Source organism: Struthio camelus, chromosome 6, assembly GCF_040807025.1.
Source record: "Struthio camelus isolate bStrCam1 chromosome 6, bStrCam1.hap1, whole genome shotgun sequence".
In the NCBI taxonomy this organism is placed as follows: Eukaryota; Metazoa; Chordata; class Aves; order Struthioniformes; family Struthionidae; genus Struthio; species Struthio camelus.
The window spans coordinates 34623225-34644209 of NC_090947.1; the positions used below are offsets into that span (position 1 = coordinate 34623225).

Below are 20985 nucleotides of genomic sequence, written 5' to 3' on the forward strand. Positions count from 1 at the left end.
AAGGCAGTCAGTATCTTACCATCAGAAATAGTGAAGAGAGACTTCTGCATTCCGTATTTTGAAATATTCTTTAAATTATATTAGCGTAAACTGTAGATCTAAACTAATTTCTTACCTTTCCCCTTTGTTTGCATGTGAATTTAATGCCAGGGAAAGGTTAACTCCAGGAAAGGTAGGTTTGTGCTGCTGATTAGTATTCTTTCTTGGCAAAGTGCCAACATCCTAGACTAGGATGATTGACTAGGTTTCTTCTGGCTCAGTTGTCTGTGATCCAGCAATTGACAGCCCTAGAGACCAAAGTCCTCTGTTACTGCAGTAATGCCAATTTTTTTCTCCCATTGTTTTTCTGCTGTATGTCAGACCTAATTTAAGACTAAAATTGTAGTTCATTTTCAGTAGCCTGCTCAGCCCATAGCAGCTCTGCTTAGACCACTGCCAAGAACTGTGTTTATTAACAGCTCTGCTTGTGTCTTTTGTGATCTTTGTAGATGATAATCAGATGGGAGCCTCAGATTTAATGTAGGCCGCACATTTAGGTCACATCTGCATTTATCTGGGTGCCATCCCAGAACTTCAGGGAAGAGTCACAGGCAGAACTTCCTGAATTTTAGTTCTGGCTTCAGCATTGAGTTCTCTTGCCCCTTGGCTTAGCTGCATAACCTTATTTTGCCAGGCCATACAGTGGATATAATGCTATCTACCTCACAGAGTTTTGTGAAACTAAATCAGCTAATATTTCTATAGTTATAGAATATACCTATATATCTATAGATATAGTTTGAAACCTCTAAGTATTTTTAATACAGTTATGTTGCATGAAGCAGACATACAGGTCCCTTTAACAGCATGCAGTGATTAGACCTCTCATTTCTGGGAAGCAGGATCTTTAAAGTTGCACTTGTCTTGGGAGCGCTGCTTAAGAAATTGGCCATGTACTGGGTTATCTCCTGACATTAGGAAATGCACTTGATAAAAGCTCCCCGTTACAGACATACTATTTTGTCATTCAGCAAGTCGAGGGAGTGGGGAAGTGGGGAAGAACTGTTAATTTCCCAAAAACTCTAAATAAATAGAAGGTACCTGTTAAATTAATGAATGTTCTTATGCCTAGGAAGAATGGCTGGATGTGCTTCCCTGTTAATAAACTGTTAGTCTAAGAATTAATTGAACAGGCGATATGTACTTTTTCTTCAAGACCTCTTTTTACTCCATTCTCAAGATAGAATTGAACTCTTACAACCCGGATTAATCACATGACGTTTTGTGGCCATGTCCCCTCATTTCTTCATTCTCCTATTTTTACGAAGTTTGTAATTTAGTTCAGAAACTGCGTCTGGAGAAGCAAACATCACTAGGATCACAAACTAGTTTAGATTTGGTTCCCACTGGAGATTTGTGGAAAGGAGTTGTGATTCTAATCCAAAATCTAATTACAAATCAGGTACATAGGAAACTAATGGCCAATCTTACCCATAGGAGGAATGTCTGGAAGCTGTGCTTTGTTAATGAGCTGTTAGTCTAGGAATTAAGTGCACAAACAGTATGAGCTTTTTCTGTAGGGTTTCTTTTTTACCCCTTCACAAGACAAAATTCAACTGTTATATGAATCCACTCTTGCCAGATATACTAGAAATCTCAGTTCTGGGTACTACCAATTGTATGAATAAGGCACAAATTTTCATTAGGTAAAGCCAACTCGTTGCCTTCGAAAAAAACAAGCCACCTACGGAGGATCCAAGTGCTTAAACTTTAACATCACGTTGAAAAATACTTTTTTTAATGAATAAGATTCTAATTGTCCCCATATTAAAATATAGGTTGTATATTTTGTACATTCCCAGTGGCACTTGGAAAATAACGGCAGGCATATTTGAATAAGGTATAGAAAGTGGAGCAATGTAAACCAGATAAATGTATCTGATGCAGTACCAGTGCAAAGTTGTCCTGCTCTCCATTTTTGAACTTTTAAAATTGATAACAAACTAGTATTTTTTAGAAGCTGAAGTGCCTCTTGGCAATATCATGCTCACTTTGCCCATTTAGAGGTAATTGACTTATAATTGTTTTTACAAATGAAAACACATTTTTGCCTTTTTTTGTGGGAGGACACAGATCCACAAAAGTGCTTTTACTGTTCGTGCTGCCTTGAAAAGATGCCAAAAATCAGATGTGTAATTAGGGATTCTGTTAAATGTCTAATTCCTGCACCTGCAAACGTTTTTTTAGCATGAAGCTTTTTAAGTCTTTGCTTTTCTTTTAATTTTTCTCATTTTCTTGGGCAAGAATTAAGTTTCTTTTCCAAGACGACTGTCAAAGATATTCTGGGGTGTATTGTATTCTTTGTCTTTGTCCAATATAAAAAGATGGTTCCCTTTGCTTTTCTTGTTGCGTGAGATATTCTAAGGCATAATATTAGACCCTGTTTTATTTAACACCTAATTGCTCATGGCAAAGCTCTTTAAGATCTTTCAAGATGAAAGATGATGCAAGAGGTTATGACAGTATTGTTATTAAGGTAGGTTTGTTCTTCCAGTGCTGAAAGTGACATATGTGGCACTTTATGTTTTGCATCACAGAGATTCAAACGTTGGTCAGGTTCCAACAAAGCCAATGATAAACCATGTTAATTAGAAGGAGCAGACTGATGAGTAGAGGAATAATTATCACTAGATAATGTAATAGGATTTTTTAGTGGCTCTTAAAATAGTTGGAAAGAAGTTAATATATCAGGTCATTTTATCAGTGGATTTGGCTTGATTGATCAAATGATTACTTCTTTCTACCTTTGATAGGTGCTTCCAATGAAAGTGGCAGATTCATCAATTGGTTCTTCCAAGCTACAAAAGGCTTCAATGGAATCTAAATGTGTTAAAAATATAGGTCTGTTCTGAAAACAGTTAAGAAGTGTATCTCCTAATATCTGATTTAAAAAAATCTCAGTCTGATATAAGCAATCCAAACTTGAATAGAAATGATAGTCCCCTAGTCTTAAAACATGGGCCTGTATCATATTTGAGAATATATTAGACATTCACCTTTTCTGAGTGAACTTTTCCACCAAATAGCTTTACATAAGCGTTTTAAAAATCAGTGTCACCCTACTAGTCTGTTTTCAGATTGCTATTCTGAAGAAGAACAAAAGGAATATAATTTTGGAAACGTTGTTCTGGGATTTGGGTGAGTTGAAAACATTCCCCCTTACTTTTATAACCCAATTGACTGCTATATTTGAGCATGTTTTAGAAACTATGATTAAAAAAAGAAAGTTTCTTAGGGATTATATACAGGATGTGTACAACATTTTATGACAGATTTTGAATCTGCTTGTGAGCTGAACATGTTCTCATAACAAAGAAACACTGATACACCTATAAAACAACTGTTAATTTAATCATTAGAGGAGAATTTTCCTGGTTTCCAAGTTTAACTGATAGTAATACATTGCTTCTGACTTTTTGCATTAGATACCAAGTCTGTCAGCTAAACAGAAGGATCCAGTCACTGCTTGATTTTTAGCTGTGAATATTTCTTCTTATTTATTTTATCACTGCACTTGTTATGAACCAACATCTCAATTGTTCTGTGTAAATGCAGAACAAAAATGTAGCTACCTTCTGTGGAGAGTTTCCAGTCTAAACATAAGACAAGAGACAAGGGAGAGGTAAAGTTGAATACACTCAGTCTTCAGCAGCAGATCACAAATCCCCCAACGCTGGAGAGGAACGCTGCATTATACCAGTCTTCATACAAGTCCTCCTCTAAGTTCAGGTAGCGTTTCACAGTACAGATTGGTTTAAGACACCAGTGCTGTTTCTTCCTCACCTTGGAAAACTGAAGCTGAGCTACAAGCAGGCATTGCTGTACTGTAGCTTGCCTGAGAAGTAGTCTCTGCCTTAACCTGTATCAGATACATAGAAAATTAAACAAACTGGCTCCAGCTGTGTAAAACAGTAGAACATAGGGGATCTATCTAGGCAGCCATTGGCCATACCTAGGACTTCTACACAACCCTCTCACTTCAAAGAGCATCTCATTATAGAACAAAGACATTTACTGTATTATGCAAATCACCAGGGACATAGGAAGGAAATCATCAGGGTGGAAATGTGCATTCACCATATCTGCTCCTAGTTACAGATATAAAGGAGGGTATAAATAGTTAGTTAGATTAACACATCAATTTACTAAAATAAACTTGGAAAATGATGCAAGAGGTCACCAAGGCAGGAAACGACCTATCTGGCCTGGGGGCTTCTACTTCCCATATCCTTTCTAATTGTTATCTAAGAATTGTGATTCTCCTTCAGCAAAGCAGTAGAACGTTTGTGTAAGTTCATCCATATCCAGCAAGTGTAAACATGTGCTTTACGCACCATCTTAATTGCTGAATCAAGCTCTGTATATTATGAGGCATGACTATACAAACAGGAACCAGATGGAAGATTTTTTTTTTTTTTACCAGATGGTCCATAGGATGAAAGAAGTAGGGCCACTGAACGTTGCTGTCCTTGAAAAACACACTAGGATATGACTGCATCCATGCACCATCCTCATAACATGATAATTTAGGCAGCACCCACTGTCATAAGCTCAGTGTCATCCGTACCTTTATTTACTGATATCAACAACCCATGTGAGCTGGTTTGATGAACCCAAAGAAGTAAAGGTAGTGGTTTTAAGAGAGTTTACATCACATAGTGGTGAAGTAGATATTCAACTTTAGAGTCAGCATTACAGAAAATACAAGAACAGTCAGTTCCCTTTGGAGATGTTAGTTAGGGATGGTTAACAATTATATTAAAAAAAATATGAATTGATATGGCATCACTCTCTGAAGTGACCAGTACAGTATAGTTATTATTTGCAAGTGTTAGGCAATAAATCTGAGTGCATTTGAGCTATGTTTTGTATGTCATTTGTAAAGCAAGTCATACAGAGATTCTAGTCTGTTTTCCTTGGTCTTATACCGTAAGCCCTTAAAAATTATGTATTAGGCTAGTGCTCCTGTGGATTCTGTATCAAATCTAAAATAGTTGCGGTTTTAAAATCTTTTCCACTATGGGGTCCTTGTACTAGTTGTCGAATTATGCTGTGATAAATGCTTTTACTCCACACTTTAAGAAAGAAGCAAAATCCTTGGTTATAGAATGGGAATAATTCAGATCTTTGACAGACATTTTTTCTGCAGGTTTGGTGGCAAAATGGACAGGAGTGAAATAGTTAAGACTCCTGGTATTTAAGCAGTCAGAATTTGGCTTTTTAGTTAACACCCCACTGAAACGAAGGGTGCACGTTGACCATTCTCCTAGGCCCATTGTTTCTTTCCACTGGCTGCAGACTCAGCAAGACAAATGTGCATTAGTTTATATTGTCAAGGCTATCTTTGCAAGCAGATGGGCTGGAAATCTAATTAAAAAAACCAAAAGCTTTGATTCTGGCAAAAACAGCAAAATCTGTGGGACGACCCTAAATCCTCTGAATTAAATGGATGTTCTCTGTCAATGCAGTTCTATTGTCCCACTTTATAAATAAAATATGAAGGGCTCTACTTTCACATAGACCCATAAATGTGCTCATTTATGAGTTTAATAAAGCATGTGCATTCAGTACAATTAGATAAGCATATGTATTGAGCAATAAATGCTCCCTATATAAAATCAGCACGTGTGTAACCCAGAATATAGTCCAGGCATGGATAAATAAGCGCATGCTTAGATTATTAAGTGGTCTCTCTCAAGCCTTTGTGAATTAACCATGAAGCAGCCGTGACCATTTGCAATGTATAATTTTCCTAAAATTATACCTGTGTCTGAAAATGTGTTAAATATACTAAATTCATCTGAAGAAATTCATTAGGCTCAATAAAGAAAAGTACTGTAACATCCATTTTACAGATGAAGAAAATTGAGGTAGAGTTTAGCTATAACATAGAAACATAAGAGGGAGACAAGTAATTCAAGAACTGGGATCCCCTGACTTCCAGTCTCATCCTCTGCACTGCAGTGCTTCAGCCAGATTTTAAAAAATCAATAAATTATGACAGTATAATTGAAAGGAAACTACTTAGAGTATTTATGTTATCTCCGTGTCAGGGAGTTATACTTAGTAGGGCTTTCTTGTACTGGGTGCTGTGTCCAGTGTGAGCATCAGCTAGAGGTTTGTGGAGAGACAGTGAAAAGCTTTCTGTTGTTTCTTGCATGTTATTTGAAGCTGTGACTTCAAATTGCTGCAGAAACCTGCTACAATATGCCTGTGTCTACACAGCATGTTACATTGCATAAGTTTAATTCAGAGGTAGGAAACTCACTGGTCCAAGCAACTAGATGTGGTCTGTGACATACCTTTGTTGTCTCTTCTTGATCAAATGAGCCACTCAGTATCAGGGCAAAAATCTCGAGGTGCAGTGAGTGCTCCATGATTCTGCCCTGTGATTTTTCTTACCATAACCTGGCTGGTATCTACCATAAATTTAAGAGTTTTCAGGCCAACAGACTCCCATGACTCCTAGCCTGGCATACATAAATTTCTCAATATAACTTTCAGGTCTGGCAACAGGGGAAAGCATCACATTGGGTATGAGGTTCTTGATATAAATAGGATGATGCATGTTCACATGTGGTATGTGTAAGTGGATTTGCCTAGGAAGTTTTATTGTCCTTTTGATAGAGAAGAAAAAAGGGGAAAAGGAACAGGCTTTTGAAATCAAGCAATTACTTCTGTGGAGCATTTATCTGAACCCGCTTTGCTTGATGGAACAGTTTGTTCTGGGTTCTTCCAAGCAGTGGTGACTGGTGGGAAATGACAGTGATGGAGAACTGAAATGACTAGCGGTTGTGGAAGAATTTCAGGATAATAAAGGACATTTTTCTAGAAACCTGCATGGAGCAACCTTAGAACTGTGTTTGTGCAACAGCAGTATGTGAGTTCCCATCAGAGTGGGAAAGAGCCTTAGCAAGACAAACTGGAAAATAGGAGGGACCACACACAGGCATCCAAGGAGCTCAAGGTCCTACAGACATGAGAGCAGCTGAGGCAGGAGAAATGGAAGAAATATCTTGAGTGCTCTTGGTAGGACAAGCAGAGCGCTTGTTCAGAGCCTCTGTGGAACCTCTGGCCAATTTTTGATTTCGTTATTGGGCTATCAGATTATTCTTTGCTCTCCAGAAGCTTTTGGGATGCAGATTTATCAGTCTAGGAGTCAATATTGTCTTTTGGGTCTTCTATGCCCTTTGAAATACTGAGGTATCAACTTGTTTATACACAGTAAGCATCAGTGATATTGATCTATTACACATTTATATCACCATACAAATAATGAGGGCTACCTCACACAAGTAGTTTCATCAGCAAGGCTTAGTTCCCCTTACTCGGAGGAGTAAGAGACCCTGGCCTTGCTAGGAGCAGTATTTAGAAAAAAGTATTACTGACCTGAGCGGGAGAGTTTGCAATTGCATTGTGAATTGCACACCAGCATCCACTGTTTCTTGAGGACTCAGTAGAAAGGACTTTTTCTCCTCTCAGTGCTGTTACGGTAGTTATTTGAAGGAATGAGTGAAGTCTGCTATGTAAAGGAATACACAAAATTTGATTTTACAAGTATGGCTTAGAACATAGGCTGTCTCTACAGCTTGAGAGCAAACCCTTCTGGATGTAACGCCACAGGCTGAATTCACCCAGTCTGGCATGGCAGGAAGCACACATCTGATAAGTGGACTATTTTGGATAAATCATTGTGACTACAAAGGCTTGCTTTGTTTGCATATGGGTGGAGCTCAAAAAAATGAGTACCACTCGATTTATTAGTCATGGTTAGTCCTCATGAAGAAAACAGAGGCATCAGCTTTAAAATCATATATTTCTCCAGAGAACTCAAATTCTCACAGGCTGCCTTAGCAAAATAAACTCATTGTAGGGACTGCAGAATGTTTCTTGGATATAGTGCTCGCCTTTCCTCCTAAGGGATGCACTTGAATCCAGCATGGGCCCTTAAATAGCACGAGTGTATGGACTCTAGCCAAAATCTTGTAAGCCTCAAACAATGGTTATATCACTTCTGCTTAGGAGATAAACAGTGCAAGGCGACTTGTATGCTGAACACTCTGGGCTTGAAACGGGCAGAAGCTAGGTTACTTTTTTTGGTGGAAGAACCTGCTATTTAGAAGTGCAGATTCTTAAATGAGGAAAAAATCAAAAACTCTTGGAATTTCTCACCACAAATACCTCTAAAATACTGTTGATCAATCTTTTTGTTTTGATAAAATTTGAAGATTTTTCTAAATTTTTCTGTTTATTTTATGCTGTCTATTAAATAAATGGAACAAAATGAAAAAATAAAGACATTTAATCTGAAAACGGCCAAAACGGAATGTTTAGACAGTATAAAATCCTTTTTTTCAGGTTTTAATTCAGCAAATACTTTCATGATAACCTGCACTTTTCATGAAATATGTTATTATGGATTAGCGTCTACTCTCTCACTTTCTCTCCTTAGTTCCGTACTTTAATTACAGCTCTTATATATATGGATGTACATGGCTCTCCTGTACTGCTTGGAGTACCTTATGATAACTGATGAGTGCTTACTGCAAGAAATGTCAATACTACTTAGAAACAGCGATTTAAACATCTCCCTCATCTGCAAGTCCAGTTGAGCCCTGGATGAAGTGCATTATTCCCTGAGTGGTCCTGCCTGCTTACAGCAGGACTGAATTCGGCACAGCATCTGTCTCCGGACCATATATTGGATTTCACCAGGTGCTGCTGTCTTTTGCTTAAACTAACATTAAACTTTCTTTGAAAAAATATGCATGAGCATAACATGCTTACAGGCTTATTTATGCTATGAAAGGTCTTTCCATTGTGCGTAACTCTGCCTCCCACAATGCATTTCAACAAATTGTATGTATGTGCAATCTAGAGACTCCATTCTGGGGTTACTGGTGATTTAGTGTGAGGACAGGAATTTCTGGAGGCATTTGCCACTTGCCATTCGCTCACTTTGTTGTGCTGTTGATGGCTTGAGCTGATAAATCAGGATTCCAGGTCTAGGAGCCCTGAGCAGGCATTGCCCAGATGAAGTATCCTTTTCCTAATGGGAAAATCTGGCAGTGTTGAATGTAGCCTAAACTTTGCTGTGGCTGCATGTGAAATGGACTTCATGGCCTTCTTGCCTGAACTATGAAAAATGCTTAAAATAAGGACAAACAGATCAAAAAACATTTTTTCAGTCGTCTTACTAGTTTAGCTGTGCCAAGCACCACCATACTTATTTCGCACCTAGAATTCCAATGGATTTGGATCTCAAAAAATACTCTCAAATAGTCTCTGCCCATCCAGACTTTATCAAGAATGGTGTGTTTATATTTCAACACAACGCTAATATTTATTTTTGCTAGCAAATGTCAATAACATATCATTTTCATTTAGTAAAGCGTTTTTGTTTTCTGTTTCTGCTAAATCATCCCAAATACAAGACACTAAATGCTCAAGAGAGAGTTGAATGGTACTTACTGTTCAAATATTTCTTTGTTGTAGTAACGAGTCTTTAAATGTAGCCCTGCTTCAACAAAAACAAAGCCTTGATTAATTTCATATTTATCTCAGCAGCTGTTTCAAGGAAGACCTGCCAGATATTGACCCAAATATAGCAAATGTGCAATAACAAAAGGAGAAGAGGGTAAATGGTTTGTATGAAGGCATCATTTACCAGCAGAAACTTAATAGGAATGTGAAAAATTATAATATTCATCCTCTGGATTTGGCTTTAACAGCTGCAATCATGCATTCTTGGACACAGCTGTGTTTTATATCTTTGCTATTTGAATAAAGACAGAAAGCTTCTCAAATAATGTTTATTTGGTCAATGAAATAAGAGGATGAATGCCTGTGGAGAGGTGGGTCCCAGCTCTGGGGTAATGATGCAGATGAGGATTTTCACCTGGGCAGAAGAGAGCAGAACACAACCCTGCTGAACCCTTTCAGATTCTCCTGACATAGATCCCGGGCAGGACTTGCCCCCTTGTAAGGGCTGTCATGATTGCACAGGGTCATGGCTGCATATTGGGAATGGATTTTCTTATGTGGGGCTAGGTGTCTGAGTCCTTCCTAGCTCACATCATTTTACAGCATAATCGCATTGATTTTAGAATGGTTTTCTTAAAAGGAAAACTTGGAGAACAACATGAGTTACTTGCTTGAGACTAGCAGGAGCACCCATTCTGGCACCAGTTTGCTTCTGCCAAATTTTTTGTTTTTTCTGTCTTTGTTTTCCCTCCCGTTGACAAGTGGCCAGAGCCAGGAGCTGAATATGGACATTGTACAGCTGTGCATCTGCATTCTTGTGCCTTTCACAGTCACACCTCATGTCCCCAAAGAGCAATGGCTGGAAACTGAGACAAGAGGTTTGTCTCTTGACAGGACCTCGCTGGCTCCAAGTCTTTTTACAACATGTCACTGAAACTTCTCTACATCACTGCTTTATGTCCAGCTCCAGCCAGTGGGAAACTGGCTTGGATTTCTTTCTTTCTCTTTTTGGAAAAGAAAAGTGAGAATGAATGACTCCTTTTCAGTGTTGGGAAAGAAGTAACAAATTTAGGTCACAGTGAGGAATAAAGGATTAATTGGAAATGGAGGCTGAATGACTTGTTTCTGTTACAAAAATGCGGCAAAAATGTATTGTGAAACAAAGTTAGAAAACGCAGGAGGGAAAATTTAGGATAAAATTTGTCGACGTACAGCCTTTTAGGTAGCTGACATTCTCTGGTGGGAGCTTTCAGTGGTTTGGTCTTCCAAAGTGATGGTGCACCCTGCATGTGCACTACTAAGTTCCTCGGCATGTAGGAGGGAGCTGTGAGGATGAGGAGGCAGAGATCTCTGAGAAGATCTTTGAGATCGGATCTTTGAGAAGAAAGCCTGCCCCATCACTGAATGGCAGCGTAGTCACTGGGGCATGTGGGTGAAAACTGAGACTAACCATGTGACAGTTGAGTAACACACCTGCCAATTGGGATAGAGTTAGGTGCATTTTGCTGAGAAGTATTAAACGGAGTCAAATATTTTAATAAATGATGCTGATTCAGGAGTGCTTGACAAGTCTGTTAAGAAAGGGCTTTGTCTGGTCCCCCCAAATGTGTTGGAAAGTATATTATGAACTGTTTCTATTTACAAGGTGATCTTTGGGCTGAATGTGGTAATGTAGCAGCAAAGTATGAGGGCGAGGAAGTGATGCTGCTTTTAAACCTCCCCATCCAGCTTAATTTTCAAGCTGAATAAACAAACCATAGACAAGATGAATAAAGAATTGCAGCAGATAAAAAAATATTAACACGTAAGTTACTTAGGTGATCCTTGGAAAATTGTGATACGGAAACCAGACAGGAGAGTTTGTTCCCAGAAAGAAATGAGGCCTTTGGGATAACATTGTGTGCTTGGAGGCTTTCACGTGCCCGTTTTTCTCCTCCTTCTCTCCGTTATCCACCCTCAGCTTGTGAATCAATTGGCTGATTACAGCCATATTTGTCAGAGGAGTGGTGAGCTCAAAAATAATTAAGTTCCTGCAGATTCTGTGCTTCCAGATTGATGCTTGTAGAGCTACTTGTTATGCTGAGAGTGTCTCCTGACAAGGTTACACTAACCCTTCTTAAAGGAGATGTTGCTTTCATTGTTAACGAGTCATATTTTGAATGAGACTCCATATATGTCAGATCTGTGCTCTTAGTGGGCCAACAGGCATGCTAAATGTGCTCCTTTGTCATTAACTCATGACTGCAAACTGGGAATGGAAATATTATGTTATTACAACTAATCAAGTGCTGAAGCTTCTAAACGCCAGAAGCTTTGGCCAAACCATAAGGATGAAAAATACGTGTAATCAATGATAGGTATTTGAAAGATTAATCAGAAAGCATGGAGTGCTTAAGCTTGTTTGGTACCCAGCAAGTCAGCTCTTGCCAAAGAAAATACAGTTGAGAATGTGCCTGAGTTAAGGAGGAAATTTGAGAAAATAACCTTATGGAAGTGCCCCAGAAACCAAAATAGAGAGATTTATTTTGACAAAATTATCACATCTGCTTCAGAGTTTCCATTTTATGCTTTTTTTAAAATCCGAAACTAAAGCATTGTTTTCACAAATATTTTAGGATGTTTTTTTAAAACCTAGAACCTAGTCTCTGTCTTTGCTTAAAGGCAATGTGGCAACTGCAATGACATATCAACTATCAAGTATTTTGTGCTCACTCTTGCTAATCTAGTCCAGATGAGCAGAGCCAAAGTCTGACAGATTGCCCAAATACTTTAATTTGAGGGTTTTGTTCAATTTCTGGTCAAATATCAATACCGGAAAAAATTAAGCGCCACAATCGACGTTAGTTGCCATCCTAAAATGATTAGTTGTGCGTAATAGATATGTGGATTGATGTGGCCTCATGGCAGTCAGGGATAAAGCATGCTTTGCTCAGACACTGTGGAGGAAGTTTGCTTACTACTGTCCATGCTTTTCCTGATCAGTCTCTAAACTGGGAAAGGCTTGAGTTGTTTCCTTTAAACAACAAATTTAATAAGCATGGCTAGGCTGTTCAAAAGGAACTTAGAGTCATTTCCTCAATAGATATTGAGGTAACTGAAGAAAAATGACTGATTGTCAAAGATGACAGAGGTTTGCAGATTTCCCTGACTCACCAGAGTTTGAGAGCGCTTCATTATGCCTACAGATGAGGCTACTCATTCTCTCACCCCATCAATGGCTGTCAGTAACTGAACACTGCCACTTGAATTTTGGCCTTTTTAAATTTTTTAACTAAACTGCCTGTGAGGTGTCTCCACATTTGTTTAGGCCTGTTGTATTTTCACTCATATGTTGTTCAGTTGCGTCTTACAGGCTGCTTTTATTCATTTACTTTGCCTCTATAGGTTCCTGAGGAGTCAATTTTGGAATTAAATTCCAGGCTGTAGTATGAGTGTAAGTACCTGGAGACCTCCACCAAGGCAGGCTCCTTAGACAAAAACGGCATGGCAGATGGTCACTGCCCTGAAGAGCTCACAAACTAAATAAATAATTGTTTCATCTCCCTCTTCTTTTTCTGAGATATCACTGCTGATTAGTATCTGGCTCCCTGCTTGCTTAGTATGAGTGCTCTCAAAGGTGCCCCTCTCCACAGCACACTCGGCAACTGAAAGTAGAAATAATGAGCAGACAGCTTTCTGGCTTCCAGCAGTTTAAATGCTGTTAAATAATAGTTTTTGACAAGCAGGTTTAGAAATTGGGTGCTAATTTTGCACACAGAGTCGGAGAAGGGAGTGTGGAATTATCACTGTGCCTGGGAGATGGAACTCCTCAGATGAGACAGCAGACCCACAGGGGTTACGGGTTAGCACCGTTCTTCTCATTAGAGGAAAAGTTGCAAGCACAGCCAGTTCTCCAAGCCTGTGAGCAAGGGGTGCCTTGTCTTTTCACTTATTTTATTACATAAAGAAACCTGTCTGCCTTTAAGATGAATCAAGTAGGGAGACCCTTTGCTTTGTAAGTAAGAAATTTTGTACTAATAGTGAAATAGTTGTTACTTGTTGATATGATATATGTTAGCCCTATGAAATCTGTGAGTATTCTTCTCCATTCTTTTGTTGTTCTCCAATTCCCCATCCCATCAGTTTTCATACTTGAAAATATAAGCAAGTTTGTTGAAAATCTGGTCTAATTATAAGGAGTGTGGATAGTGCTGATAGGGAATGACAACCTATTGCCTCTTGCAATATAAGTATCAGGAGGCATCAGATGGAGCAAGTGGGAGACAAGCTTGGAACGAACTTGCAGACAAACTTGTGTAGTTGTCCTGCAGACAAGGTGGGTTGAAGCTGTGGAACTCCTTGCCACCGGATCTGGCGGATACTGCAAGCTGACAGGGCTTCAGGAAGGATCAGATAAACTAATGGAAGAAAAATCCATTGAGTGCTGTTAAATGTCTGAATGACGCCTCTGGTTCAGGAAGTCCCTTTGGATTGTCCAAGGTTTGCAGAGGAGTGAGTGAAAGCATTGCTGCAGCTTTGCTTGTTTTGTACTCTTCCCTAGACGTTTGCTGTTGACTGCGGTTTTCTTAATTCTTATTCCCAGATATCTTTACTGTATTTACAGGTGTGGGAAGCACTGTGCATGTGCACCCCGTATCACTCCGAGGATACCTCCTACCGTGCCAACCCAGGCGCTGCTCCCAAAACTGGGGCCCTCCTCATGAAGCTACATAGCAGCAAGAACCTGCTCCCCTGCCATGCACTTGTCCTCCTTCCTGATGGGGCTCTCACCACGATATCTGGAGGGCCTGCCCAGCACAGCAGGGGCCTCTCTGCTACAAGCCCTCCTGAGGGCCCAGCCTGGCCCTGGGCTTTGATCTCCCCCGCAGGGCTGCCCTGTAGCCCAGCCCAGGCTCCCAAGCGACCCCCCACTGCCATTGGCCACCAGGACACCCAAGGATGGTTTCAACATCTCCTTTCCTCCCCGAACCCACTCTGCCTCCAGGGCCCCCCATGGGCAGGCTGAACCTGCCCATCCAGCCCCAAGGCTCCCATGCTGCATCCCTTTCCCAGTTCCCTGGCTCCGCCTTGGCTCTGTGTCCCCCAAAATAGCCCACTGATGCCCCACAGCAATTAAATCCCTCCACAGCAAGTCCTTCCCGAGCCTAGGCCTCGGTAAGGGGTGGGGGTACCTTGCTGGGAGGGGAGGCTGCTATCAGGGCCTTGGGGGCACTAATGGGTCTGACCCGTGGCGTCCCTGGCTGTTATCCTGCGTCCACCAGAAACAGTTTGGGAACTGTTACGCTCTCTTCTTCCACTGAAGGCACGTTCTGAAGTCTCCAAAAACCTGAAAGTAAGGATTTAGTGTGTTGTGGAACATTTTTCACCAGCGCGGCTGCTCGGTGCGGTGCGTGGATGGGAATGGCTGGTAGTACCTTCTGTTTCCCCATTTCTTCCTGGTGCCTCCTGAAGGTTGGGGGCGGCTAATAGAGAGACCTCAGTAAACGCAGGATCCAGCCCATAGTTATCTCACTTCCGTTTTGGGGATATGCAACTTACTGCAAGCTGAACTTGCTGTCACGGTGGTGTCCGATCGCATGTGTCGGGATGAGATCATGCTACCTGTGCTTTAAAGCTCAGGCAGGGTCTGATTTCAGGGCTGTTTGGATCTAAGACTTTAGTTCAGTCTCATAAGCAGAAGACATCAGTCCCTGAGGACATTACTGTTCTGCTTAGTGAAGCAGGTTTTTCTGTTGTTCATCAGTAAGTATTATATTAAGTTATTATGATTTTAGATCAGATTTGGTGAGCTGTCAGGCTGGCAGCAGCCATGGAGAGTTGGTATGAAATTAGTATTGGTTATGTCTTGCTGTGGTTGCAGTGTTTTTGTTATTTATATAACAAAGGATCTCTGTGCTTACCTGTTGCTATGTTCGCTCTTGGGGTACTTTGTGTGCCTATATGGCTCCTAGATCTCTTTGTCAACCATTTGAAGCAAAAGCAATCCTTGGAAAAGTCAGTTCAGTATAACAGGGGACAGTGTCTTGGCAGAAGTTATTGAAGACCCCATAAAACTTTGCGAGAAAAGGGAAAAAAGGAAAAACAAAAACCCTTCTATTCAGTCCTGTCTGATTCGGTTCTTCGTCTCAGCTCTCCTACCAAAGGGCAAGAGGCAGTAGCACCACCAACAAAGCTTCTTTTACAGCCTTTTTTGGCATCAGTTACGGAAGGATTCAGATGTCTGACCTTTCAGCAGTAGGTAAAAAGAGAATAAAATGATCTATATTCCTGGCAGTATTTGGAAGTGCTCAGTCTCTCTTGTTTTTCATTGCACTGACTGTGCAGTGTGCTCTGGATGCGCCAGTAATGCCAAGGCAGAGGACCATGCTCATTGGCTTTGACCGCTCCTTGCTGGCATTAAGTTGAGACTGTTCAAGTTATGGAACTCTCTGAACATAGCGAAGTCCCCTTTGCCTTGGGGGTCTGTCTGTGCAGATATAGATCTTGTTAAGGTCACTAACCACCTTAATTTTTATGTTGTATATTCTGAATGCATCACTGATGAATTTTCAGCATTACCCTACCGATAGTACTACTAGGGGTAGGAAATTTCACTTGTTGTGCAAGTGCTTCAGGCCTGCAGCAGACGCTGTAGCGACCTGAGTTGCTCCAGATTAGACTGAATCAACATGTCCTTTTAACATTTCTCGTCTCTTCTCTTGAGGAAAAAGGGGAGGCATGTTTGCAAGCTAATGCTTGCAGTGCTCTTGGCCTCCATGCATCACTAAGGACCAGGCCAGATCACTGACTTTAACATTTGAGAAGGGAGGTGTGAAGGCTGGCAGAAAAGTAAGACTGCAGCCTTAAAAAGACCCTGCAACATTTGGAAGATCAATCAGGAGGGAGAAGGGCCTCCGTTTTAGCAGTGCACATGCTGAGTCACAAGGACTTTCTTTGCAGAGAATGATTGCCAGGTGCTGTTCTGGAAATTAGACTTATAAAAAGCCCTTAAAGGGACTTCTAGAAACGAAGGTACCCAAAACTGCTAGCTGCCAGCAGCGTCAAGACAGAGGACTGCGCTTGTTGGCTTTGGTGCTGGCTTTTTGAATAGGTTGTGCAGAATTCTTTATATGTACAAATGTATAACTACTATATAGATATGGTTCATTCTGTTTTCAGTTGTGTGAAAGCATGGATGTTTTCAGTGAAAATTTAAATTGCATGTGTTTGGGAAAGAGGAGATTAAACTGGAACACATAAACTGGACTATTCATGTAAATTAGATCACAGCAAAACTCTTAAAATTTCATATAGCCTGTATGCTTCTGCCTTTTTTTGAAGTATAACAGTCCTTTCTTTGCTCTGAAGCACTGAATGTTAACAACAGAGGCTAAGTCTCAATGTGACTATTGACAATATTAATTATCCTGACATGCTTTTATCCCTACAGTGAAGATGTCTGTAAACGAGGATTCACTGTTATTATCGATATGCGCGGATCCAAGTGGGATTTGATCAAGCCTCTTCTAAAGACCCTTCAAGAAGCCTTTCCTGCCGAGATTCATGTTGCCCTGATTATAAAGCCCGATAATTTCTGGCAGAAGCAGAAAACAAACTTTGGCAGTTCCAAGTTCATCTTCGAGGTGAGAGCCACATCAGAATGTCTGGTAATGCGTTATCCCTGGTAAGAAATTTTCTTCAGGTGAAAAAATTCCTAAGCCTCGTGCTGGCAGAAAAAGGCATTTGAGCATTGTTTCCCAGGGTGAGCTGGTGCCCTGGCATCAGATGCTCTCTGAGAAAACTTGTGGAAGGGGATGCATGTTTTATCTCAGAGGTTCATGTGCATGGTTTGCTTTGAGTTTGTGTGTGTGTGTGTGTGTGTGCTTTTTCTTTTTTGGGGTGGTGTTGCATTCAGTCTTTCTTCTATTTCTTTTAGGGGAAAAAAAGTCACCAAATCAATCAAAATACTAACGATAAAGTTCTCTAGATGCTAACGCGTTGTCTTCTCTCCAGCTTCACCTAATGGCTTTTTTTTAGTAAAAGGCATTTAGACTAAATTTATCTACATATTATCACTGCTTTAATTTAGTTGAAATTTACTGTTAAAAATTAACAATGGCAATTCATGTTAACAATAAGGTGCCTTGGGCAATTCTATGAGTGCTAACCAATATACAGCACTGCATAATTAAAGGGAATTTTACTAGCATTGTCATTGACGAAGACAAGCCAGCTATGTTCTTTTATTGCTTCATAGCTTCCTGGGAATTTCAGCTTCTTGCCCAAATAGAAGCAAAGCTCAGGTGCAGGAAGTGCTTATGTATCAATCAGTATGTGCTCAGACATGAGTTGGTCTTGATTTTTATTCTTGTTCTTTGCTGGGATACTATTCTATAGTTGGTTCCCATACTTACCAGTCCATTAATTTCAGAGAGATACTCTGAATTTGCACCTTTGTAACTCAGAATAGAATTTATTACAGTTCTTAACGGTGACTGTAATGGAAGAGTATATTTAAGTATGTATTTCAGATTTAGTGAAGGTAGTGTGGTGTAAATACGTCCTTATTTTTGACCTCTTCTTAAGTATTTGTAGATTTTTTTTCTGCCTGTCTCATGAAATCTTGATTAAAACCAGTCAACTAAAAAGTTACTTTGTTTAAATGGGCCTTCGCCTTCCTTGTAAGGGCTGTGAGGATTCAGCCATCAAAATAACTTCTGTTTGCTATCCCCTATGAGCCTTTACCCGCAAGACTGTCTTCGGTATAGGTCTAGACTGTCTTCGGTATAGGTCTGTGTCACCTCCACAGATTCCTCAAGCTTATTGAAATCCCAGGCCCTGGCAGAAGTGGCTGCCACTACAGTGCAATGAGATTGGCAGTGCTGCATATGGGGACAGAGGCATCAGGGCAGCAGGAAAGGGGAAGAAAGGAGAAATAGGGGCTACAGAAGAACACAGAGCAGGAGGGAGCCTGCGCAGGGACTAGCAATAGAATAGCTCCTTGTGGGGAGGACACTCTGGTGTTCATGTATATAGGGGCACTAAGGGGCAGTCCTTAAGCAGCCGAAGACAGCTGATGCATGTTTATCCAGGACTGAATTTCAATCCTCCAGAGGTTTAATAGACAAAATTGATGTCTCCCTAAAGCTTCAAAACCTAGAAGTAAAGTATCAGTCCTCAAATCTGTTTGTTTCTTTTAGACCATTTGGTTGTTTTAAAATGAATACATATGCTTTGGAGGCTTGACTTATATTTTTTCATTGTGTGGAGTTGGTGTGATGATAGGGAAGAGTAAACTGTGGTCAAGCTATTCTTCATAGTTCAGCTCTGAGTCTGTATTGTGTTAGAAACTCTTGACTCATTTCTGTACACACTGTTACACATCAAGGGTATTTTCATTTTGTATGTGTGCCTTTGAGCCTTAGTCTCTCTGTCAGGCTGTCAGGTGGGCGCCTGTAATGGTTCACAAACTTTTGGACCACAGGAGCAATGTCGGCTCTCTCTTGGACCCCCTGCAGGCACACAGAATTGATGAGTCCTTTGATTTTACGATTTTGAAGAGGTTCCTCAGGCCATGGCCCGTTGTCCCGTAGACCCACTGCGATATACTGGCCACAATCCAGGAACCTCTATTTTAGAGGATTCTTGTGGTTGCTCCTCCTTATCGGTACGCTCAGACGCTAGGGCAGCTCATGCCCTCTCATCAGAAGGACTGTAAATATCAAATAATCATCCCAGATCTATGCTACTTGCATTTATTTGATTTCTGGGGGCACCACTTGTGCGTCCTCTCTGCGCTGAACCATCATGGGGATTTCTCACAGCTATAATTAAACCCTAGATGCTCATAGGAATAGGCTGCAGTGGAAGGCAGTAGAAGTCTATGTTGATTTAACCCATCTACAAACCTATTAGTTACCAGTGTCAGTTTTAAGGCCAAATTCTGCTACTGAGCTTAATGGAAGCAGTATGGATATGCCCGGGCAGAATATGACCCTTAGTGCAGGCATCAGTGTAGTGCATCTGGATTTTTATCAGGAGACTCTCTAATAGAATGGTTTCTGGGTTACAGTCCGAAGCATGAGGTTTGCTGTGGTTTGTTTAGGGTCAGTTTGTCAGGTAAAGAAAAAAGGAACAAAGGGTTTGTTTGACTAATGCAGACTCCACAACTTCCTGCCACTTTGAGGGATGGACTAAGAAGCTTAGTTAGTATGAATTCAGAGATGCCTTCAGAATTATTTTCTTTCTCCTGCTGAAAGGATTTAAATAGTGGGTAGTACTTTTTAGAGTGATTTTTTTTTTTTTTTAAGAAGAAAGAAGAGTGATGCCTGGGAAACAATTACTGTCTTACCACATACCTGCCCAAGTAAGGTTGTTTTCATATCAATCTGATATAACTTCCTAGAGGAACAAATCTGAAGAAAGAGATTTGCTGCAGAATTCTTCAAATGAAAAGCCTTGCTGCTGTATCATCGTGTCAAATTCTCAACATAAGAGCAATACTTGCAGTAGCTTGACGTACTGCAAGGTGAATGCCCAGGTATTAGCAATAAAGAGAAGTCTTTTCTTGACAGGCAGTTAAACTCTAAATTGAATTATCTTATTAAATGCCTTGAAGGGGTCAGTGTCCAGGTCAAGAGGTTTAGGAATCTGAAATCCCTCTTTGAAGCCACATACTTACCTTCCCATTGTTTGTTGGCTCTTCCCTCTGCTCTCCCCCTTCCCCGAAGCCTTTTCATGAAGGAACCCTGCAAAAGAGTTTTAAAATAATCTTTCTGCTGAGCATATGCTCAGTGGAATCCCATTTTAATACATTGCAGAATGCCTGATATTTTTAGGTGGATAAAAAGAATTGGAAGAAAAGCCTATTATTAATTTTAAACCAGTGGGCAGCCTACTTTTTGGACATAATTCAGCATAGTGGATGGGACTTGAGGTATTTTTCTTTATAGATGACTTTTTCAAGATTGCTGTGATTATGGGTGCCTCCATTTTTGAAGAGCACAAACTCCGACGTTCTTTAGAAGCCTGATTTTTAGGGGATAGATGTGTGGCACTTTCTGAACATCACAAGCCTTTAAGGGCTGCCAACTTGGGTATTAACATGACCACTGAAAATCTCTAGTAATATTTGGAAGCCGGTGCTCATATTTCAGTAAAAATAATTTATCTAAAATGAACGGGAATAGCCTTCAGTTGTTGGGTCCTTAAGCTTTAAGCTGCTTGCCAGGCACTCAGTGCATTTCTCTTTCAGTGATTACTTGTTTTAGCAAAATCTGAATGAATTAAAAGCATCTTTCATTGATTGTGTATGATTCATGAACAGTTGTTTCTATTAGCAATAAATTCTAATGGCTAATACTCCAGTGACATTTCATTTTTTACATTGATTTTGGCTTAATCACATTAGAAAATACTAATATGAAAGAGCTCTGTCTGGGATTAATCTGAAAGAATAAAATGGCATGTTGTATATTTTGGCAG

General features: G+C 40.2%; 1 protein-coding gene across 8 annotated transcripts in view; it reads left to right on the plus strand.

Annotated features, from left to right (window-relative positions):
* The window catches only part of KALRN (kalirin RhoGEF kinase), a 528885-nt gene that overhangs the window by 192326 nt on the left and 315574 nt on the right, over positions 1–20985 (plus strand). For all 8 annotated transcript variants that reach the window (XM_068949099.1, XM_068949100.1, XM_068949097.1 and 5 more), the window contains exon 4: positions 16952–17144. In XM_068949099.1, coding sequence (XP_068805200.1) covers positions 16952–17144 — 193 coding nt within the window. The remainder of the gene's footprint in view (positions 1–16951; positions 17145–20985) is intronic.